The sequence below is a fragment of the Notechis scutatus genome, chromosome 2 (genome assembly GCF_049901735.1).
Source record: "Notechis scutatus isolate UNSWTSFEM ecotype Mainland chromosome 2, rNotScu1.2, whole genome shotgun sequence".
NCBI classification, from domain to species: Eukaryota; Metazoa; Chordata; class Lepidosauria; order Squamata; family Elapidae; genus Notechis; species Notechis scutatus.
This window is the reverse complement of record NC_142010.1, coordinates 265343486-265368276: the sequence shown is the minus strand read 5'-3', so window position 1 is coordinate 265368276 and position 24791 is coordinate 265343486. Positions and strand designations below refer to the sequence as shown.

The 24791-nt window shown below is 45.0% G+C and overlaps 1 protein-coding gene across 2 annotated transcripts in view; it reads left to right on the top strand.

The window, feature by feature from the left end:
- Positions 1–24791, top strand: part of NOL6 (nucleolar protein 6) — an 83304-nt gene that overhangs the window by 50182 nt on the left and 8331 nt on the right. The window contains exons 22-25 of one of the 2 annotated variants that reach the window (XM_087958731.1): positions 7619–7743; positions 9219–9308; positions 21371–21571; positions 24192–24333. In XM_087958731.1, coding sequence (XP_087814857.1) covers positions 7619–7743; positions 9219–9308; positions 21371–21571; positions 24192–24272 — 497 coding nt within the window. In that variant the 3' untranslated portion in view covers positions 24273–24333. Of the gene's footprint in view, positions 1–7618; positions 7744–9218; positions 9309–21370; positions 21572–24191; positions 24334–24791 lie in introns of those variants that run through there. The other variant, XM_087958730.1, reaches the window with a different exon arrangement.

Here is a 24791-nt window from a genome sequence, read left to right as displayed (position 1 = left end):
CCATCACAAAATCTCCAGAACCGTAAAGCCTTGAAACTTGAAATTGTGTTCTGACCCAAACCTGGTTCCAAGAGAGCAAACACGAGACAAAGGTACCAGCACAACCTTTTAATGTTTCATTTACGAATCCCGTTTCTTCACAGTTAAAAGGCTGCTTCCAACTAATTAGCTCTGATAAGGAAGAGCCTTGCCAAGTTTTTGCAAGGGTGCCAAAAACAACAGATAAAGTTCCTAAACAATAAATCAAAGAGTCTCCAAGCACAAACTAGGCTCCTTGCTGTCTCCTCCTTGATCACACAGCAAATACTGTTTCAGTTTCCAAACAGCCCTCAACTCTCTCACCCACTGATAGGACGCTCGCCAGAGGATGGATACTGGTAGGCAGAGGCAAAATCTCCCCCCCCCAAAACGTCGTATGTCTGGCTGTTTATTTCCTCCCCGTAGAGGTCTGATATTTGTTTTCTTAAGTTTTCGCGGGTATTTACATGTATGGTATTCAGCTTTGTTCGGGTATTTTCCCACGTCATTGTACATGGATGGATGGATGGATGGATGGATGGATGGTATCCAGCTTTGTTCGGGTATTTTCCCACGTCATTGTACATGGATGGATGGTATCCAGCTTTGTTCGGGTATTTTCCCACGTCATTATACAATGATACAGCACAACTGTATCATTATACAGCACAACACATTATACAGCATAACTATAATACAGAAGCCTGATGATGGCAGATGAGATTCTGCCGAAACGTTGCTACAACTTTAAAAGCACAACTACAATGACGTGGGAAAATACCCGAATAAAGCTGAATACCATAGATATGGTTTTTATATATATATAAACCTCAGAAATATATAAACCTCAGAAAACAAATATATATATATATATATATATATATATATATATATATATATATATATATATATATATATATATATATATATATATATATTTTGTTTTCTTAAGTTTTGGGTACTTACATGTATGATGGCAGATGAGATTCTGCTGAAACGTTGCTACAACTTTAAAAGAACTACAATGACGTGGGAAAATACCCGAACCAAGCGAACACATATATATATATATATATATATATATATATATATATATATATATATATATATATATATATATATATATATATATATATTTTCTTATATGTTATATATATGGTGTTATATGTATGTATGTATGTCGAAAGCACCAGCCTGAGGATGGCGAGTGGGACCTCGCTGAAACGTCGCCAAGATACTCTTAATCTTACACGGGAAAAGACCCGAACACACCTAGACCTACATACATACATACATACATACATATGATCATAATGGCGATGATGTTGATAATACCTTGGACATCTAGAGAGTACACTGCTCATCATAAAAAGGAAATATATGACATAAAACAATAAAACAATATTTTTTTTTAAAAAAAAAGTGAGGCATGTCCGGTCCTCGCACTTATGACCAATTGCAACATTCCCATGGTCTCATCATGCTCAATGAAAACCAATACCTGTAGTCCTTGGCTTATGACGACAAAGGAACCCAAGATTGATGTTGTCAGGTGAGACATTGGTTCAGTGAGTTTTGCCCCATTTTACGACCTTCCTTGCTACCGTTGTTAAGTGAATCACCGCAGTGAAGTGAGCCACCCGGTCGTTAAGTGAATCTGGCTTCGCCCTTGGAGGTTGCCAAGGGGAAATCACATGACCACCACCCCCGGGATGCTGCAGCCGTCATAAATATGAGTCAGTGGCCGAGCGTCTGAATTTTGATGATGTCACCATGGGGGATAGTGCAACAGTCGTAAATGTGAAAAACGGTCATCAGTCGGTTTTTGCAGTGCTGTTGTAACTTGGAACGGTCACTAAACGAAAAGGACTGCCAGCATAAAAGCCTTAAGATTAAAACCATGCCGGGAGCAGACAGAGAGAGAGCTAAAATAATTGTAAAGAATTGTCTTTTTTAAAAGGTGCCATTTTGTGGCCTCCTTCTTCGTTTCTGGAGTGGAATCTCCATACTTCGGAATAAATCCAGCCTGGAGATAATTAATCTTAGAGTTGAAATTAGCACCTAGTTCAGTATAGTGCACTAGGTAGTAGATACGGGTTTTTCTTCACCGTGCGTTAATGTCCTAAGAGGCATGTCAAAATTAAACACAAGCATTTCCTAGGCCAGTGGGGGGTAACCTTTTTGGGCTCCTGTGCCAAAAATTGTGCGCGCGTTTGCACGCACGCACTCCCGTGCCAGTACCCAGAAGGCAATGGGCCCCCAGGCCCGCTACGCATGAGTGCACAATCCCCACCCACCTACCCATCCCCCGCCGCTCCCTTACCTGTACTGCGCCTCACGGCTGATTTTCCGCCAGTTTGAGGACTTTTTTGGTATCCAAGAGGCTTGAGGAAGGCTTCTGCAGGCTTTGCAGGCTGAAAATTAGGCCCGTTTCGTCACTACTGGTATTTTCTGAAAAACAGGAAGTGACAAAACGGGGCTGGTTTTCGGCCTGTAAAGCTGCAGTAGCCTTCCTCAAGCCTTTGAGAGGCCGAAAAAGGTCTCAAACCTGCCGAAAATCAGCTTTGAAGCGCACACGTGTGCAGTGAGGTAAGTTTGCCTGCGGTCTCCTGTGTAAGCAAAAAAGGCTCTGCGTGCCACCTGTGGCACGTGTGCCATAGGTTTGCCATCACGGTTCTAGGCTATGGCTAGGAGAACATGTCTGAAATAGGTAAAGTGGCATATAAATTTCCTTGTGCTTCTCCTTCTCCTGTTGTTTTCTAGTTATTTACAAGGGCAAACTATTTGCACATAAATAAGGAGAAAAATCACATTCCATTGTAGCACTGAGGATGTTACATAGTTGGGTCGTGAAACGCCTGCAAGAAAGCAACCAAGCACAGAGAGCACTAAGGATCCCTCCTCCTCCTCCTCCTCCTCCTCCTCCTCCTCCTCCTCCTCCTCCTCCTCCTCCTCCTCTCCTCAAACCCACTCCTTTCTGGCACTGAGGATGTTACCTAGTTGGGTAAGGAAACGTCTGCAAGAACAGTATTTAGTTTTTAAAATAAATTCCATTGAAATTATAATAATGTAATATGTACAAAAGTAAAGTAAAAAGAGTAGGGGAATTGGAAAGGATAAGAAAGGAAGAGAAATACAAGATAAAGGTGGAAAGAAAAATAGATTAAAAAAATAGATAAATTTCAGTGCAGTAAAATGCAGAATAAAATTACGACCTCCACTTTTTTTCCTTTTACATCCTTGCCTATAACAACAAACTCCAGGTAGTCTTTGACTTATAACCATTCGTTTAGGGAGCGTTCAAACTTACAACAGCACTGAAAAATGTGACTTACGACTGTTTTTCATACTTATGACCATTGCAGCATCCCTGTGCTCAGGTGGTCAAAATTCAGACCATTGGCAACTGGCTCGTATTTATGACTGTGGCAGCGTCCTGCAATCAGTGTCCTGCAACCAATTTTGGGCTCAACTGCAGTAGTAAGCCAAGGACTCTAGCCGAATCGATCAAACCAAGACTCAAAAAGTGCATTTATTGTTCTAATAGCTGGATACCCGTGCTTCACTATGAAACTATGTGGTTGGGCTTAGTTTTGGGGGAGGAAAATAAGTGGGGGGGGGGAATCTGCCTCTGGCTACCAGCATCCTTCGGTATTCCTCTGGCTAGCGTCCTATCAGTGTGTGAGAGAGTTGAGGACTGTTTGGAAACTGAAACAGTATTTGCTGTATGAGCAAGAAGAAGGAGACAGCAAGGAGCCTGGGCGTGGCTTAACTCAACTGTTCTGTCCTAAAGCTGCTTGGTGCTGTGAAACTGAAACTGAACCTCTTCTCCTCTGCTTGTGTTTTGCATTTGGAACAGTTTTCTTTTCAGGTGGGGAGCGGGAGTAGAACTCCTTAGCATCAGAGCATGTTAATAATAATAATAATAATATACAAAATATTAATGCTTTGATGGTCATTTCAAAAAATCCTTTTTTAAGTGAGCACCTAGAAGTCAAGAGGAACATAGTGCCAAATTTTAAAGTTTGTAGGCTTTACAGTTCTGGAGAGTTTGTGATGATGAGTGAGTGGTATTTAGCTTTGATATATAGAGATTTTTGGAGAAGGGCAGAAGCTGTTTCCAAGCTAAAACAAAACCGGGCCTGTTCTTTTCTTGAATTAAAAAGCAGTCCGTTTCGCCATTTCTGGCACAACTTTTGAAGTTGTGTACTTTTGACTGAGAGAGAGAGTGTCCTCCCGCACACCCTTCCTTTTAAAGGGCAGAGGGGCACGTTTCCAACTCAAAATCCTGTTTGGCCACTTGCTTTGCAGAACAAAGGAAATAAAATCCTGGCAGGCAAATTCTCTTGAAAACGAACCAGATTAGATTTTGGAAAGCACAGCCCTGCGTTTCTGAGCTCAAGGAAGCTTTCTTTTCAGGATCCACCCGTGAAAAGCAGGATTTACGCTGCAAGAAAGAAAGCTGAATGGGCAAAAAGCTAAGTAGCTGAGGAATTCTGGGAGCTGAAATCCACGAGTCTTAAGAGCGGCCACGGTTGGAGACCCCTGAGCTAAGGATACCCCCAACCCAAGCGGAGGCGGGTCCCAGCTGGAGAGTGTCTGACCCGGAGGATTGTCAAAGTTAGTCCAGTTTGAAGAGGTCCACACGGGGCTGCCCTTGGAGACTGGCTCAGGGGGTGCGAAATACAATAAAGGAGAAATATAATAAAGGAGAATCTTTGTAACTCGGGGGTTGAACGGAGAGGTCTTTGATAATCTCTGAGCTCGGTGGTTTTCCTTTCAGAAGTAACATCATCAGTGCTAGAAGGAAAGGGGGGAGGAAGAGGAGGAGGAGGAGGAAGAGGACGGGGGGCTCCTTGGTGCTCTCCGAGCTTGGTTGTTTTCTTGCAGACGTTTCATGACCCAGTTAGGTAGCATCTTTGGTGCTACTGATGTTAGGGTTTGCATGGGGAAAGGCCACTCCCTTCTAGCGCTGATGATGTTACCTAGTTGGGTCATGAAGAAAACGACCAAACTTAGAGAGCACCAAGCTGGTTCATGAAATGTCTGCAAGGAAACAACCAACCAAGGACCCCACAGTCCTCCTCCTCCTCCTCCCAAACCCCACTCCTTTTTAGCACTGATAATGTTACCTAGTTGGGTCATGAAACATCTGAAAACAAACCACAAAACTCAGCACCAAGGACCACACAGTTGTAGTCCTTCCTCCTCCTCTTCCTCCTCCTCCTCCTCCTCCCCACCTTCCTCTTCTTCCTGCTCTTCCAGCCACCCGTCTGTTGAGTTGCAAAGTTGTGCTTAATAAATGGAGTCCTTGTTGCTCACTGAGCTTGGTGGTTTTCCTGCAGACCTTTTCTTATTAAAACTAGATAGCTGGATTAGTGCACTGATAAAGTTACCTGGTGGGGTAATGAAATGTCTGCAGGAAAAAAACACGAAGGGCCCCATAGTCCTCCTCCTCCATCTCCTCCCTCCCTCCTCCCTCCTTCCACCTTCCTCGTCTCTCCTCCTCCTTCTCTTCTTCTTCCCCTTCTCCTTCTTCATCTTCTTCACAAGCCCCTCCCTTCTATCACTGATGATGATATTACCTAGCTGGTTCATGAAATGTTTGCAAGAAATCCCCCAAGCTTGGAAAGCACCAAGGACCCCACAGTCCTCCTCATAATAGCCCTTCTTCTTCTCCTTCTCCTTCTCCTTCTCCTTCTCCTTCTCCTTCTCCTTCTCCTTCTCCTTCTCCTTCTCCTTCTCCTTCTTCTTCTTCTTCTTCTTCTTCTTCTTCTTCTTCTTCTCCTCCTCCTTCTCCTTCTCCTCCTCCTCTTCTTCTTCTCCTCCTCCTCCTCCTCCTTCTCCTCCTCCTCCTTCTTCTTCTTCTTCTCCTTCTTCTCCTCCTCCTCCTCCTCCTCCTCCTCCTCCTCCTCCTCCTCCTCCTCTTCCTCTTCCTCTTCCTCTCCTCCTCCCTCCTCTTCCTTTCCCTTCCCTTCCCTTTCCCCTTCTCTTCCCCTCCCTCTCCTCCTCCTCCACAAACCCCACTTCCTTGTAGCATTGATGATATTACCTAGCTTTTTCATGAAATGTTTGCAAGGAAACCACCAAACTTGGAAAGCATCAAGGACCCCACAGTTCTCTTCCTCCTCCCTCCCTTCTAGCACTGATGAAGTTACCTAGTTGGGCAATGAAACGTCTGCAACAAAACCACCCAGCTCAGAGAGCACCAAGGACCCCCCACCGTTCAACCCTGAGCTACAAATATTCTCCTTTATTGTTATAAATAAATACCTGTAACAAATACACCCCACTTTTGTCCCCTTACCAAACATCGCATGACGATTCTGCCTCCTTGGCATTATTTCTCGGGGCTCAAGAGAACCAAGAGGCTCAATCAAGAGGCCTTATTAAGACTTCAGTGATACTCAGCCAAACGTGATAATCGGTTTTGGGAGTCAAGTTAATAAAAGCTGCCCTCTTAGACTGTATGTATGAAAATCTGCGTTGTGTGTCTACGTGAGGGATAAACATCAAAGCCAGATCTAGGCTGGGTCAGCTTAGTTCTTAACTGAATGCAGGGCCTATGATTAAATCAGCCCTTTAAGTCTTTGCTGCCTTGAAATGCAAAATTTAAGGCAGGAAAAAACCTGTTTTCTTTCTATCCTTTGGACTGGGATTTTCCCCTCCCAACATGTTTTCCTTCTCACTCGCTCTCTCTTTTAATTAGTGTAGTAGTATATCATAACAGGGAAACAGTGACAAGGCAGCCATGTCGGTACAGTGAAAAATTATGGTGATTACCCCAAAGTCACCCAGCTGGCTTTCCTGCCTAAGGCGGGACTAGAACTCACGGTCACCTAGTGATTGGCCCAGAGTCACCTAGCCATCTTTCGTACATAAGGAGGGACTAGAACTCACCGTCTCCTGGTAATTGGCCCAATGTCACCCAGCCATTTTTCGTGCTTAAGGCAGGACTAAAACTCACTGTCACCTGGTGTTTGACCCAAAGTCACCGTCCGGCTTTCATGCCTAAGGTGGGTCTATAATTCACCGTCTCCTGGTGTTTGGCCCAAAGTCACCCAGCTGGCTTTCGTGCCTAAGGTGGGACTAGAACTCACTGTCACCTGGTGATTGGCCCAAAGTTACCCAGCCATCTTTCTTGCATAAGGCGGGACTAGAACTCACCGTCTCCTGGTAATTGGCCCAACGTCACCCAGCTGGCTTTCGTGCCTAAGGTGGGACTATAATTCACCGTCTCCTGGTTATTGGCCCAAATTCACTCAGCAGACTTCTGTGCCTACGGCGGGACTAGAATTCACCATCTCCTTGTGATTGGCCCAAAGTCATCCAGCTGGCTTTCATGCTAGAACTCACCATCTCCTGGTGATTGGCCCAAAGTCACCCAGCCATCTTTCGCGCCTAAGGCAGGATTGGAACTCACCATCTCCCGATTTCTAGCTTGATACCTTAACCACCAGACCAAACTGCCTCTCTTTCCCTTTGAATTTTGCTAAACGTATGATTGCACCTCAATGTTTAAATACAAAAGCAATTCAGAAATGGGCAACTACCTCCTGATATGGTGACATTTTGGGTTTTTTTTTTTTTTTTCATCCAGAGGCAGATTATGTTGCAGTCAGAAACCACTTTATGGAAGCTCGGCCTCGTCTCCCGGCCATGTTCATTGCGACCCCAAAAGACCAGAAACAATCGGTGTGGACCAGAGAGAAGCCATCACCTCAGGTATGTCACACTGTGGCCACCTTACCTGGGCAGTATCTTCCCTTCTCTACTTCTCATTGCAGAATCAGGTCAGCTGTTTGGACATTTCTGTTGGCAGTGATGAATGAAAGGTCCAGTTTCAAGGCCTGTCTTTCATTTGGCCAAAGTGTCTGGGTTCCAGCGATTGCCCTAATTAAATCATGAGCCTCAAGCCAAGCTTCAAAAGGATCCAAAAGATTTATTAAGAGCAACATGTCCCATATGTAGCCCACTCTATCACACATAATTTATGGCCACCTGTGACCCTGTTCCCCCCTCCTTCCTGGATGTGTCATAAATCACATTCTCCAATGAAGGATTTTTGTGGGCAGAAGATTACAGCCTAGGTTACAATCTTTGTAAGATAAGCGTGGAATGTACTTCTGTTTTTCCCTCTTCCTGCTTATGGCAACTCGGAAGCAGGCATAGGAATGCTTTACGAGTTGACACAAAGTCTGTTGGGCAAATCATCTCTTGGTCTCACTTGGTTGCCAGAGAACTGAAGTGAAGTCTCATTGCCCACTCAGCTTTGCGGGGTCCTTGGTGCTCTCTGAGCTTGGTGGTTTTCTTGCAGACATTTCATGACCCAGCTAAGTCATATCATCAGTGCTAGAGGAGAGAGGAGTTTGTGGAGAGGAGGAGGACTGTGGGGCCCTTGGTGCTTTTTGAGCTTGGTGATTTTCTTGCAGACATCTCATGACCCAACTAGGTAACATCATCAGTGCTAGAAGGAGTTGGGGAGGAAGAGGACAACCTTAGTACTTTTTGAGCTTAGTGGTTTTCTTGCAGACATCTCATGACCCAACTAGGTAACATGATCAGTGCTAGAAGGGAGTGAAGACTGTGGAGTGGAAGAGAAGAAGGGGGGGAGGAGGACCATGGATTCTGATGCTCTCTTTCCTTGTGGACGTTTCACTACCAAACTATGTAACATCATCAGGGCTAGAAGGGAATGGGGTTTGCTCTAGGTTTATGTAGTAGTGACTTGCCGTGTTGGTGGAGAACGCTTTGGTAGTTCCTTAATTAGGCTGTTATTTATTGAGTTGGTCATCAACTAAAAACCGCAAGCCCCACTCCCGTCTTGCACTGATGCTGTTACCTAGTTGGGTCATGAAACGTCTGCAAGAAAACCTCCAAGCTCGGAGAGCCTCAGGGATCCCACAGTTCCAATTCTTGAGTTACAAATATTCTCTTCTGTCACCACTAATCTTTCAATCCAGCGCTCAGAGCTGAGATAAATACAGATAGTCCTCAGGTTACAACGGTAATTGGGACTGAAATTTCCATCGCCAGGGATGCCAGAAAAGTCATAACTATGAAAAATGGTCCTGTCACTTTTTTCAGTGCCATTGAATGGTCAGTAAATGTGAAAATCGGCCATAAGTCACTTTTTTTCAGTTCTACTCATCCTGCCCGGTTCATCTCAGCTTAAAAGCTCTTCCTCTTCCCTTCTCCAGATCCTTCAGCGCCTCCTTGTACTGGCCCAAGAGGCCCTTCAGGTGTTGGACAAGCAGTTGATGGACCCTCTGGGAACCCAGGACGTGAAGGTGAGTCCTTCAAGCGAAGGCCAGAGGTCCTTTTCCCCAGAGGTAGACCACACTAGGATGGTCGAGTTCCTCGTTTGAAATCCCTTCTTATCACTTAAGCTGGGGAAATCAGAATGGGGCAGCTCCCCATGGCCAACTCATCACAGTCAACTGCCCATGGCCAACTCACCACAGCCAATTCACCATGGTCACCTCCCCATGGCCAACTCCCCAAGGTCAACTCACCACAGCCAATTCACCATGGTCAGCTCCCCATGGCCAACTCATCACAGCCAATTCACCATAGTTAACTCACCATGGCCAACTCCCCAAGGTCAACTCACCACAGCCAATTCACCATGGTCAGTTCCCCATGGCCAACTCATCACAGCCAATTCACCATAGTTAACTCACCATGGCCAACTCCCCAAGGTCAACTCACCACAGCCAATTCACCATGGCCAACTCCCCATGGCCAACTCACCACAGCCAATTCACCATAGTTAACTCCCCATGGCCAACTCCCCAAGGTCAACTCACCACAGCCAATTAACCATGGTTAACTAACTATAGTCAACTAACTCCCCATGGCCAACTCCCCATGGCCAACTCCCCGTGGCCAACTCCCCATGGCCAACTCACCACAGCCAATTCACCATAGTTAACTCACCATGGCCAACTCTCCACAGCCAATTCACCACAGTCAACTCACCACAGCCAACTCCCCAGGGTCAACTCACCACAGCCAATTCACCATGGTCAACTCCCCACAGTCAACTCCCCATGGCCAACTCCCCACAGCCAATTCACCATAGTTAACTCACCATGGCCAACTCTCCACAGCCAATTCACCACAGTCAACTCACCACAGCCAACTCCCCAGGGTCAACTCACCACAGCCAATTCACCATGGTCAACTCCCACAGTCAACTCCCCATGGCTAACTCATCACAGCCAATTCACCATAGTCAACTCACCACAGTCAACTCCCCATGGCCAACTCCCCACAGCCAATTCACCATAGTTAACTCACCATGGCCAACTCTCCACAGCCAATTCACCACAGTCAACTCACCACAGCCAACTCCCCAGGGTCAACTCACCACAGCCAATTCACCATGGTCAACTCCCCACAGTCAACTCCCCATGGCTAACTCATCACAGCCAATTCACCATAGTCAACTCACCACAGTCAACTCCCCATGGCCAACTCCCCACAGCCAATTCACCATAGTTAACTCACCATGGCCAACTCTCCACAGCCAATTCACCACAGTCAACTCACCACAGCCAACTCCCCAGGGTCAACTCACCACAGCCAATTCACCATGGTCAACTCCCCACAGTCAACTCCCCATGGCTAACTCATCACAGCCAATTCACCATAGTTAACTCACCATGGCCAACTCCCCATGGCCAACTCCCCACAGCCAATTCACCAAGACCAATTCTCCACAGCCAATTCACCATGGCCAACTCATCACAGGCCAACTCACCACACCCCAGCGAAATTAGGGGTGATGATTTTTCTTTATAAGGATCCTTTTCGCTTGGAAGAAAATCGTACCTGCATTTCTTCATTATGTGGGCTGTCTTTGGTCTGAGTGGCATCTGTTGTTGTTAGGTGTGTGTGTGTGTAAATGTTCCCCAAACAAGGGATGGAACGCAAAGAGCAAGCAAAGAGCAAACACACAGCAAACCAGGTTTGATTTGATTTAATTTAAAGTTAATTAAAATCAGATTACAGCGATGACAATGTTTTATTTATTTCCGCTGACATATTAAATAGTAAGCCCCGATTGATGCTCTTTGTAGCTTCCCTTCTAGAAACCCAGGCTGTACTTCGTTGCCATGCAAAACAAGACAGTGATATTAATCATAATCTTGGCTTGCCATCTCGGCTAAGGTGGCTCTTTTCCCTGGCTTAATTATATCTCAGAAGCTGCTGTTTTGCTTTCTTATCGTATCCCAAGTCTATTTCAGCTGTAGACCTAACGATTCTCGAGCTTAATAGCAGCTCAGGTAGTCCTTGACTTACAACAGTTCATTTAGTGACTGCCCAAATTTACCATAGCACTGGAAAAAAAAAGTGACTTACGACCGTTTTCCCCACTTACAGCCTTTGGTCACGTGAAAAAAAAACAACAAGTCAAGACACTTGGCAACTGACTCGTATTTTATGACGGTTGCCGTATCCCGGGATTGCGTGATCCCCTTTCGAAATCTGACAAGCAAAGTTAATGAGGAAGCAGGGTTCACTTAACAATCATGTTACTACCCTGTTTTCCCGAAAATACAACCTACCCTGAAAGTAAGTCCTAGCTTGATTTTTTTTTACATGTGCCCAAGATAAGCCCTACCCCCCCAAAAAAATAAGCCCTAATTAAGATCCCTCCCACTCCAGAGTGCACGGGTAAAAATTAAGCTAGGGTGGAGATGAGGGCGGTGGTGCTGCCCTACTACTTACCTTTGGACAGTTGTAGCCAGGCCTCGCACACCCCGACACCTGCTTGCCAGCCTTGCTGGCTGCAGAGAAAATAGGCCGGCAAGGCAGGTGTCGGGGTGTGCAAGGCCTGGCTACAACTGTCCAAAGGGGAGTAGTAGGGCAGCTCCACTCCCCCCATACTCACCCTAGCTTAATTTTTACCCGTGCACTCTGGAATGGGAGGGATCTTAATTAGGGCTTATTTTGGGGGGTAGGGCTTATATTGGGCTCAAGCTAGGCCTTACTTTCAGGGTAGGTCGTATTTTCAGGGAAACGGTAGATTCAGACGTTTGTCAATGGACTCCTATTTATGACGGTTGCAATGTGCCGGGGTCACGACAAGCAAAGTCAATGGGGAAAAACCAGATTCACTTAACAACCGTGTTCCTAATTTAAGAACTTAACAAATTCACTTAACAAATGGGGCAAGGAAAGACGTAAAACGGGGCAAGGCCCACTTAACCCACTTCTCACTTAAGAACATTAACTTTGGGCTCAATTGTGGTTGGACGTTGAGGACTGCCTGTAGAAATCCTTCCATCCTCCACAAATCCTTCAATCAGAACCGAGGAGGCTTCTTGGATGAGAAGGGCGAAAAGTCTTCAAGTACAAACCGAGAAAGTCCAGTTGCCTTTTGAAAGAAAACACAAACCAAAAAAGCCTCTTGGGGACAAAGAAAACTTGGATGACCGAGAATCTGCCCAAGGGACATTTTAGCACCGTGATGGGTTTCCTGAAGGCTTCTGGAGCTGGGAACAAAGCTCCGGATTGATCCGTAGAATTGTATTTGCTCAGAATTGGAAAAGTGATAAGATACCGAGAGAGGGAAAAGTAATTGAGAAAAATATTTGAATGTGAAGAAATGAATAGATCAACATTGGAAATTAAAGGAAAAAGAAGAATCTGAATACTACATGCTATGGGATTTATTTTATCAATGGTTAGAACAAGGGTCTTCAAACTTGGCAAGTTTAAGACTTTGTCATGCCCCTGTTGGACTCTGATTCCGAGGGGGGGGTCGAACAGCTGACAGGGAGTGGGAGTGTGGCTCTGGTGGCTGTGGAAGAAACTGGGGAAGGGCACAGTCTGGCTGGGCATTCAGAGGAAGACCCAAGTCCACCCCCTTCTTCATCCTAGGGCACGCAGGGAGGGACGGTTAAGGGAGCAATGTGAGTTACATGGGTTACGGGGGAGGAAAGGGCCCTGATTCCCTTCATTAGCTGCAGCTGGGAAAACAGGATTTAAAAAGGGTATTTGTGCACAGCACCTTGCTGGAAGCAAAATGTGAATTATCTTTGTTTGTCAAGTCTTATCTGGGTTCTGGCATCCTCCCAACTGTGGGTGTTTCGTTATCTTTTGAGTTCTGCAATCCTTTATTCTGCCCTGTCTCATTAATTGCTGCAATGTGGTTTGTGTTGGTTTTTATTTATAATCTATATGTAGTTTGGGTGCGGACGGAATTTCTTCCCTTTAAAAACTGTTCTTGGGAGAGTTTTTTCTCCAGCCGATGATAACTGGACATTGGGGGCCAAGTTGGAGGAATTAAAGGGACTTTACCTACTTTTGTGACTTTGTTGCTTTTGTGCCACACCTCTTTGGGTCATCACAGACTTGTGGATTTCAACTCCCAGAATTCTTGAGCTAACATGACTGGAGGAGGAATTCTGGGAGTTGAAGCCCACAAGTCTTAAAGCTGTCAGGTTTGAAGACTCCTGGGTTAGAAAATAAAATGAATTAAAATGGATTAGATGAATACATAAAGCAATAAGAGAAGATTGTTAAAACAATATGGATACATTGGATTTTACTTATATGAAAATGTGATTATTGTTATATTGAGAAGGAGAGTATTAATCATAAACTAAGCAACAAAATATGTACCTAATTGACACATGGTTGACGTGGAATGGCTTTATTGTGTATAAAAAATAAAAAACTGTATTTAAATAAAAGCTCAGGATCGATCCAGAGCTCTGTTACCAGCTGAAAGCCTTGCCAGCCACAGAAGAAGAAGTTCTTGAAGGCCTCTGACAGCGAAAAGGAGGCCGGGGGCGACGCACACAAGTGAGGTTAGTCAGTGGATGACATCCTCCGAAAATAAGACCTGGTGCCTTTTTTGGTGGCAAAAAATAAATAAAATAAAATAAGACATTGTCTTATCTTCAGGGTACCATGGTAAATCGTCACCCTGGGGGATGCTGCAACGGCCATAGGTATGGAAAATAGTCATAAGTCACTATTTTCATTGCCGTTCTAATGCTCCCTAAAGGAACTGTTGTAAATCAAGGCCTACCTGTACAGGTAAACCTCCAAACCAGTGGTCGCCAACCGAGTCTCACAAAGACTCATTTCTGGCGGAGTTTGGGGGAGAGAAAGAAAGACTTCTGCTGATTTCCTTGCATGAAGCCAAAAGTCTCTCTCTCTCTCCCCATGAGAACGGGACTGGAGATGGTATCCTGCGATCTCAAAGAAAGAATGATCGATCGGTCGGTAGGAAAACGGGATGGGGAATTTTCCTGCGGACTTTTTTGGGGATTTTTCCCAGGGTCTCTGGTCTGCGGGATTTAAAATTATGAGTTTGATGGTCCCTGAGGTCCAAAAGGTTGGCGACCCTTGAACCAAAAGGCCTCAAATGACTCTCAGAGAGAGCGCTAACAACCAGAGGACTGCAAGGAATATAAATCCTTCCATCCTCCACCATTTACTCTGAACCGAAGAAGCTTCTTGGACGAAAAGCGAAACCTCTTCAAGTTCCCTAATTGAAGCTGTAACTGGACAGCTGGAGGGATTCGCTTGACCAACGTGGCAAGGAAAGTCGTAAAACGGGGCGAAACTCATTTAACAACTGTCTCCCCCGGCAATCTAAATTCTTGTGGTCGCAAGTAGGATGCAAATGACGCCTGATGAAGGTGGGAAGTGAAGTTGATGAAGGGAGAGTGAGGCAGAACGTTTGGCAGAAAGAGATAGACTCAATCGCAGGCAGTCCTTGACTTATGACCACAATCGAGCCCAACTTTTCTGTCGTTCAGTGAGACATTTATAAAAGGAATCTCGCTCCAATCTTTCTTGCCATGCTTGTTAAGTGAATCCCTGCAGTTCTCCAGTTAGTGTTGTGATTCGCCGGCAGCAGGTGAGGACGGCTGAGGTCTCGGAGAGCGAGGACTCAGGTGAGGGGCCTGCATGGGATGCAGGGATGGGGCCAGGACCATCAGGGAGTGGAGTGCTGCCTTCGGAGATGGTGGAGGCTGGCAGCAGTGATGAAGAGGCCCCCGAGGAGCCTGTGCCCAGTGCACATGCGCGCAGGGCTACTTGAAGGAAAGAGCAGCTGCAGCAGCACGGGCGACTCGGGAGTAAGGCTGCAAGGTAATGGCCCCTCCCTTAAGAGATCAAAGCCAGCTGAGAAACTGGAGTTCTTTGCAGGAAGCAAATAAGTGTTTGCACTCAAGCCTTGTGGATGTTCGGACTCTCATGGTCGGTGCTTGGAGCCTCTTTGATTTATTGTTTAGGAACTTTATCTGTTCTTTTGGGCACCCTTGCAAAAACATGGCAAGGCTCTTCCTTATCGGAGCTAATTAGTTGGAAGCAGCCTTTTATCTGTGAAGAAACGGGATTCGTAAATGAAACATTAAAAGGTTGTGCTGGTACCTTTGTCTCGTGTTTGCTCTCTGGGAACCAGGTTTGGGTCAGAAGAGTAAGTCACATGGTTGTTAAGCGAACCCGGGTTCCCCATTGACTTTGCTCGCCAGAAGATCGTGAAAGGGGATCACGAGACCCCCAGGGACACGATGACGGTCATAAATACAAGTCAGTTGCCCGAGCCTCTGAATTTTGGTCGCATGACCACGGGGATGCTGCAGCGGTCAGGACTGAAAAACAGCCCTCAGTCCCATTTTTTTCAGTGCCGTTGTAACTTCAGTCACTAAGCGAACCGTCATAAGTCGAGGACCACCTGTATTGAATTTGCTGGGTGGGCGAAACTCTTTTCACATAGTCAGGAATCAATATAAAAAAGTGAAATGAAAAATGAAAAAAAACATAAAATAATATAAAATGTAAAACAATATAAAATGTAAAATAATATAAAATAATATAAAATGTAAACTATAAAATGATATAAAATATAAAGTGTAAAATATAAAATAATATAAAATGTATATATAAAAATAATATAAAAATATAAAATAATAAAATAAGATAATATAAAATGTAAAATAATATAAAATATAAAAATATAAATAAAATGTAAAATAATATAAAATAAATAAAAGATATAAATGTAATGTAAAATAATAAAAATATAAAATAAAATAAAATATAAATGTAAAATAATATAAAAATAACCTAAAATATAAAATGTAAAATAATATCAAATAATATAAACTATAAAATATAAAGTAATATAAAATGAAAAATAGTATGAATTATAAAATAGTATAAAATGTAAAATAAAATAATAAAAATATAAAATAATGTAAAATGTAAAATAATATAAAATAACATCAAATATAAAATGTAAAATAATATCAAATAATATAAACTATAAAATATAAAGTAATATAAAATGTAAAATAGTATAAATTATAAAATAGTATAAAATGTAAAATATAAAATAATGTAAAATGTAAAATACTATAAAATGTAAAAAAATGTAAAATACTATAAAATGTAAAATACTATAAAATGTAAAATGTAAAATAATAAATAACAGTGTGTGATTTCTGTGATTTTCTTTTCTTTTTTTAAGAGCCAGGCTTAACTTTTTTTTAAAGACGGAGTAAAGCCCGACAGCTGCTTCCTCCGTGTCTCTCTCTCTCTCTCTCTCTCTCTCTGCTCTCTCTTCTACGCCAGGAAATCTTTTGCACGGCTCTTTTTCCGAACTCTTTGCGGCTGAATCGGGAGCCCGAGAAAATTGAGCAGCGGGTGGCTTCTGGTGGAAGGGGGGCAGAGGGTGAGATGTAGGAAACGCCCTGAACGCCCCCAGAGTGTGACTCAGCCCTGGACTTTGTGTGCAGATGGGATTTGTGGTTATTTATGAGCTGGTCTCCTATTTGATTTTTTTTTTTCTGCCTTTCTCATGAGAATTGCTTAATGGCAATTGGGAGGGATTGGGTTTCTACGCCCCCTTTCCTGCCTGACACTTGATTAAGCAAAATTAATCCTTAAAAGCTTGTGGGGGGCGGAGTGGGGGAAATTGCCAGCCGCATCAGCAGAGGGAATCTGCCACGGAGTTTGTACTGATCTCGGGTTCGTGAGTCCTTGGTGCTCTCTGTGCTTGGTTGGGTGTGGTGGGTTTTTTTTTTTTTTTGGGGTAGACTGTTCGTTGCCCAACTAGGGAATGTCATCAATGCTAGAAGTGAGTTGGGTTTGTGGAGAGGAAGAGGAGGAGGAGGACTGTGGAGTCCTTGGTGCTCTCTAATCTTGGTGGTTTTCTTGCAGACATTTCATGACCCAACTAAGTAGCATCGTCAGTGCTACAAGGGAGTGGGGTGGAGAGGAGGGAGAGAAACTGAGTTTGATAGTTTTCTTGCAGACGTTTTGTTACCAAACTAGGGAACATCATCAGTGCTGGAACGTTTAGAGTAGGCATTCCCTACTTCCTTCTAGAACTGATGATGTTCCTTGGCTGGGTAATGAAATGTCTGCGAGTAAACAAGCAAACTTAGAGAGTACCAAGGACCTACAATCATTCTCCTCCTCCTCCTCCTCCTCCTCCTCCACAAATCCCACTCCCTCCTAACCCTGATGAGGTTTCCTAGTTGGGTCACGAAACATCTGCAAGAAAACAACCAAGCTCAGAGAGCATCCAGGACTCCTCATTTCAAATCTGAGCTACAGATATTCTCTTGGATTGATACCAGGCCAAACAATCCGGCACAAAACGGCACCCTGATCAAGGAATTATCAAGGAGGAGAACTCTCCTCCACCAAAATGGCAGAGCGAGCTACTGTATCTAAAAGCAAAGCCCACCCTCCCCTTACACTGATGATGCTACCTAGTTGGGTCATGAAATGTCTTGCAAGGAAACCATCAAATACAGAGATAGTAAAGAAGAAAAAAAACCCACATTTAATCATACATGTATTAACAGCAGCTAGAATTGTATTTGCTCAAAATTGGAAAAATGAAAAGATTCCGATAGGTGATTAGGAAAATATTGGAATGTGCAGAAATGAATAGATTAACGTTGGCAATTAAAGAACAAGAAGTGGAATATTGTATGATATGGGATTGATTTTATAAATGGTTGGAAAATAAAGTAAGAAGTTAAATGAATATCGTCAGAATGGTAAGATATGTGAGGTTGAGCAGTTTTTAACACGGATGTAATCCTAGTAAGAAATGTATGCTAAACATAAATATTTGCACAAGATATGTGTACCCAGTTGACACACTATATAACTGAAAGATGGATTTGTTGTAAAATAAAATAAAAAAACATTAAAAACAACAACAACACAGAGAGCACCATGGATTCCACTCCACGTTCAATCCTGAGTTGCAGATATTATCTTTTGTCAGATCTAAGGTTTGCCCATGGCAAAAGGTTTATCTCCATTTCTATTCATACCCAAGGGGTTCATCATATTCTCTGCTGTTCTTTTTGGGAGAAATCAGATGTATATGGCTGTGTGTGTGTGTGTGTGTGTGTGTGTGTGTGTGTGTGTGTGTGTAGATGTTAAAAGAAAAACTGATTAAAGCTGCATGAAATCATTAGGGCTACTTCATTCATCTCTCCTATTATTGATGTAATCAGTTTCTCCTTCTGGCTTGTTACAAATTACAGTTTGATGACAACTTTTACGGGCTGGGAACCTTGATAAAAGTTTCCCTGGCCAACTTTTGATTCTCGCTTGTGCCTTGGGCGAGTGCAACGTTCAAGCTCGAAATTGTGGTTAATCTTAAATGGAGGTGGCCAATCTTGAATTTCCGGATGTATAGTAAAAGAAAAGAGGGTGTTTGTAGCTGGGGGGTTGAATTATGAGGTCCTTGGTGCTCTCTGAGCTTGGTTGTTTTCTTGCAGATGTTTCATGACCCAACTAGGTAATCTCATCAGTGCCTTTAGATTTAGATTAACGAATTTGGAAGGGACCTTGTAGGTCATCTAGTCCAACCCCCCGCCCAAGGTGGAGTCACTATACCATTTTTGACAAATGGCAGCCCAATTTCTTCTTGAAAACCTCCAGTGATGAAGTTCTCCCAACTTCTGAAGGCAACTTCTGTTCCATCGGTTGATTGTTCATGTCAGAAAATTTCTCCTTATTTCCAGGTTGAATCTCTCCTTGATCAGTTTCCATCCATTATTCCTTGTCTGGCCTTTAGGTGCTTTGGAAAATAGCTTGACCCCCTCCTCCTCTCTGGGGCAGCCCCTCAAATATTGGAAGACTGCTCTCCTGTCTCCCCTGGTCCTTCTCTTCCCTAGACTAGCCAGGCCCTGTTCCTGCAACCGTTCATTGTATGTTTTAGTCTCTAGGCCTTTAATCCTCTTAGTTACTCTTCTCTGCCCTCTTTCTAGAGTCTCAACCTCTTTTTTATAGTGTGGTGACCAAAACTGGATGCAGTACTCTAGGTGTGGTCCTACTAAGACTTTACAGAGTGCTATTAGGGACCTCGCTTGATCTTGAAGGAAATGTGGTTTTTCTCTCTCTCTTCACATATAAGTGGTTTGGACAGAAGAGTGTCTTTGTCGCTCAGGGTTGAAGTCTGGGGTCCTTGGTGCTCTCCGAGCTGGCTTGTTTTCTCGAAGATGTTTCATCAGATAAGATCATCAGTGCTCGAAGGGAGTGGAGCCTGCAGAGTGTAGGAGGAGAAGTAGATCAGTGGGATCCACCACCCTTTACATTCTTCAAGCCCTCAAAAGTCATACGGAGAATTGGTCGCGGGAATTAGTTAGGTCTTAATTTAATGAAAGGAAGGACCTGGGGATATATGACAGTAGTCTTCCAATTTTTGAGGGGCTGCTACAAAGAAGAGAGGGGTCAAGCTATTCCCCAAAGCACCAGGAGGCAGAACGAGGAGCAATGGATGGAAATGAATCAAGGAGAGAAGCAACCTAGAGCTAAGGAGGAATTTCCCAACAGTGAGAACAATTAGCAGAATGGTTTTCCTCCAGAAGTTGTGGTGCTCCGCCACTGGAGGTTTTAAGAAGAGATTTGTCTAAAATAGTATATGGTTTCCTGCCTGAGCAGGGGGTTGGACTAGAAGACCTTCAAGGCCCCTTCCAACTCTTACTCTGTGAAAGAAGAGGGTGGGGTCAACTTATTCTCCAAAGCACAGAAGAAGCAGCAATGGTTGGAAGTTACTCAAGGAGAGAAGCACCCGGAATTTTCTGACAGTGAGGATAATTCACTAGTGGAACAGCTTGCTTCCAAAAAGTTGTGGCTGGAGGTTTTTCAAAAGAGCTTGGATAGCCATTTGTCTGAAATAATATAAGGTCTCCTGCCCAAATAAAGGGTTGGACTAGACAACCTTCGAGGTCCCTTCCAACTCTGTTATGCTGTTAAAAGAGTTTGGAAAGCCGTTTGAGTGGGATTGTATAGGGCCTCTTGGCTTGGGTAGGGGGTTGGACTAGAAGACCTCCAGAGTCCCTTCCAGCCATATAGATTCCACGATGGTAATTTTTGGGGGGATGACCCTGAGAATGGTGGCATATCCCCAAGAGAGGTTGCGTTTGTCATCAAGAAAATGCTTTCAGCACTGGGGTAAACGTATGTTTATTTAAGGCCTTAGCCTTTCAGATCAAGTCTTTTTGATAATGCCTTGCAATCTTTAATCCTATTGTTACTGGAGGCTGGTGCGTGACGTTGTTTTCGTTGCGTTGTGCTCTTGTGGTATGTTCCTCCGAAATCCATCAACGGGCAGAGCAAATTTGGCACAAGGAAAGGATTAAAAGTCTTATGACTGTGAACTCTGGAAATATGGGTAATTTAGTTTAGTTTACTTTACTTTATTGTCATTGCACCTCGTACAACGAAATCAAACACCATCTTCAGTGCACATCATGACCATTAAAATAAACACAAACACACATCCTTCACACTCCAGACATTGAACCGAAAACCCCCAACACCGCACCAACACTGCACTATACAGTAGAATTCAGTAGAGTTACTGCCCCGGGATAAAATATGTTTTTCAGCCTATTTGTCCCTGTTTTTATTGTCCAGTGTGCTCATGCGCAGAGCTGTCAGGAGAAGAGAACAGCTAAGGAACAAGGGTCAACTTGGGAGTAAAGCCACAGGTGGACGGCGAATAGCTCCTCCCATAGGGAATAAAAGAGGAGCGAAAGGGGAATGGCGTTTGCAGGAGACAATGAGTTCATTTGGGTGAAGATCTGCTCCTGCATTTTTGCCGAGTATATGTCTGCTACAGTGTGGCGTCTGAAAGATATCGGCCTGGCAACTCTCCAAGCCTGATAATGGTCTGTAATTGTGAAATCTCTTGAAAGACTGTTGGCCGGGGCTTTGCTGGAGAGGAATTCCCTGTATACTAAATAAAAAAGGGTTTATTGGGACGAGGAGTCGGCTTCGTGCTATTGGGGAAGCCGAGGTCAGAACACTGTGATTCTTATCTGCTGACCGTAAAACCTCTCTTCTGCAGATGGCCTTCCGTCCTCCCTTGGACCTCTATGACGTCCTCATCCACCTGAACCCCAAGCAGGTTCCCAGGCACCTGGAGGCCGTGGACCGGCCCACCACGTCCTTTTACCGGGGGATGTTGAAGAGCAGCAGTAGCGCAAAAACCATTTCTTTCCCAGTGGTGGACTACGACCCCGTGCAGTGCTACCTGGAGGAGCTCCGAGTAAGTATTTATTGTGGTTCACTGGCAGCTGGTGCAGATGGCAGCGGAATCGGACAGCGGGGGAGAACAGGGACCAGTCCGGGAGTTTGGAGAGGACTCGGACGAGGGTCCTGCGTCCGATACAGAGATGGGGCCAGGACCATCTGGGAGTGGGGTGCTGCCTTTGGAGCCTCCGGAGTCTGGCAGCAGCGAGGCAGAGGACCCAGGGGAGCCTGTTCCCAGTGCGCGTGTGCGCAGAGCTGCTAGAAGGCGAGAGCAGCTGAAACAAAAGGGGTGACTCCGGAGTAAGGCTGGGAGGAGATTGCCTCTCCCATAAGGGATAAAAGACAGGCAAAGATGACGAAACCTTTGCAGGAAGCAAAGTCGTTCGTTCAGTTCAGATTCATTCTTGAAGCTCTTTGTACTTAGGTTGGGTTTTCTTGTACTTTGTTTGGTTTCTTTTCTAGTTCATTTGACACTTCTGTTTTTGGCAGCACTTCACAGAGTTGAAAAGTGGTTGCTTATCTCGGGGAACTGTTTGAGATTAATTCCGGCTGGGAATGAAAACAATTCCCAGCGTTGCAATAAAATAGGTTTTGTTTTTAAAATAAGTGTGTGCATGATTACAGTTTAGGAAGCCTGGGTCAGAACAGTATCCAACTGGTGGACACCTGGCCACTCACCTGAGGAAGTGTGGCTGCAATCCTAACATTGTACATGTAGTCCTCAGCTTATGACCGCAGTTGAGCCCCAAATTTCTCTTGCCAAGCAAGACAGTTGTTAAGTGAGTGTTTCCCCCCTCCCCCCCGGTTTTATGCTCAGCGTGCTGCATGGACCTTTCCAATTGTGGTTTATTCAGCCATCTATGATTGCGTTGCTAAGCCATCTGGATAGCGAGACGGGCGGTATATGTTAGGATATGTGCAGAGTAACCCTTGTATAGAAAGGATATGCACACAGAAAACGGTTTATGAGAACAGTTATGAATAAATATACAGCCACACAGAGTTGAACAAGTTGTATTAATGTTTACTTGAAGAAATAGCACAGTGTCCAATAAACAGACCATGTCATACACGTTTTTAACAGTCCAGGAATATCCAGTTATAAAGTCTTCTTACATCTAGTTATAAAGTCTTCTTACCGATTCCATGTCTTTTATAGCAGGCAAATAACAAACCATAATACAACAAAAAAAAAAACCTTCGATATCAACAGAATATCAAAATAATCAGGGTTAGTCAGTATCGGTCCGTAGTCAGTCAGTATCAATATCAAAAGAGATCATCAGTGAAAAAGAGAAAGAGAATTAAACCAGGATGTATAGCTCCCTCTTATGGCAACTTGTACTGTGTTTCTCCAACAATACGGCCTCCACCAATAGCACGTTTTCTCCACCAATAGCACCCAGCATGTTTTCTAGGCATAAAATCAAATTAAGCCCCTCCCCCCAAATTTAGGCCTAGTTTAAAACATGCAAAATAGGGGGAAGGGTGGGGGGACTTGCCATTTGGAGTGCCGTTGGAGCTGCTGTCGCCGTTTGGAGCTGCCTCTGCCGCTTGGAGCCGCCGCCGCCGTTTGGAGTGCCGTTGGAGCTGCTGCCACCATTTGGAGCTGCCTCTGCCCTTTGCAGCTGCCTTTGCCGTTTGGAGCTGCCGCCGCCGTTTGAAGCTGCCACTTCCGCGTTTGCAGCACTGCCGCTGTTTGGAGCACCACCGCCACTCCAAACACGGCGGCAGCTCCAAACACGGAAGCGGCAGCTCCAAACGTGACGGCGCACTCCAAGCGGCGGCGGCGGCTCCAAACGGCAGAGGCAGCTCCAAGCACGAAGCGGAGCTGCCGCCGCCGTTTGGAGCTGCCGTTTGGAGTGCCACCGTCACGTTTGGAGCTGCCGCTTCCGTGTTTGGAGCTGCTGCTGTGTTTGGAGTGGCGGTGGTGCTCCAAACAGCGGCAGTGCTCCAAACGGCAGAGGCAGCTCAAACGGGCGGCGGCGGCTCCAAACGGCAGAGCAGCTCCAAACGGCGGCAGCAGCTCCAACGGCACTCCAAGCGGCGGCGGTGGCTCCAACGGCAGAGGCAGCTCCAAGCGGCAGAGGCAGCTCCAAGCGGCGGCAGCAGCTCCAACGGCACTCCAAACGGCAGCGGAATGGGCAGAAGGGAAAGCAACAGCGGCAGGTGCCAAAGGTCTTGGGTCTGCAGCAAAGGTGTTTGGTGGGAGTAGGGAGCTCTCTGCGCTTCGCCATGATCGCCCGTTAGGAGCGGCTGGTGGCGAGGCTGCCCGCGGGGCGCTCTAGATGAGGATGAAAGGGGGGAAATTAAGTTACCCCCGAAAAGACGGCCTAGCCGTTTTTTCGGGGCTCAAAAAAAAATAAGGCCCGGCCTTATTATGTGAGAAACACGGTAGAATAATTAACCAGAACACAGCATAATACATTACAGTATTTTTCCTTAAAGCTACAAACATATATATTTGTAATTTATATATTGTCAACCCAACTACGTTATTTACATATACATAACAGTATATGAAGTTAAAAAATAATGCAGGTAGGCTTCGACTTACACCAGTTCATTTAGTGACCATTCAAAGTTGGTCAACGGCACTGAAAGAAGTGACTTACGACCATTTTCTACATTCGCAGCTCTTCCAGCACCCCCTTGGTCACGTGATCAAAATCCAGACATTTGGCCCGCGAGCCGTCCCCCTAGATCAGGTGGACTGAGATGCGCACACGCCTCCCGCCAGCCAGCGGATTGTCGGGTATCTGCCGCGCATGCGCAGGAGGCAGGGCACATGGGAGGTGTCGCCCACACATGTGCAGGGGACGGATGGTTGCGCACCCATCGCACTATGGGTGCAGGCATATTTGTCGCGCGGCGACGACAAGGTTAGCCATCCGTGTTTTAGCACAGGGGACATTTTGTTTTGCCGTTTTATCTACGTATGAGGATGAAAGTCTGTTTTCTCCGCAGCCTTTTTTGCAACCTTGCGAAATAACCAACATTGTCCTCAAAGTGGTTTTTTTGGTTTTTTGGGGTTTTTTGTTTTTTTTGGTCCACCTCATCAGATGACACATTCTTAGTCACTCCCATTAAAGCCAACAGCGTGATTCAGAGGCTGTGGAAGCAACCCGGTGCAGAAGGTTTGAAGCAATTGGAGGGGAAAGCCGTCCGCGAGAAACTCTCTCCTCCCGAGAAGGGAAGAGATCAGGATTGAACCTGTTTTATCTCGTTCTTGCCGA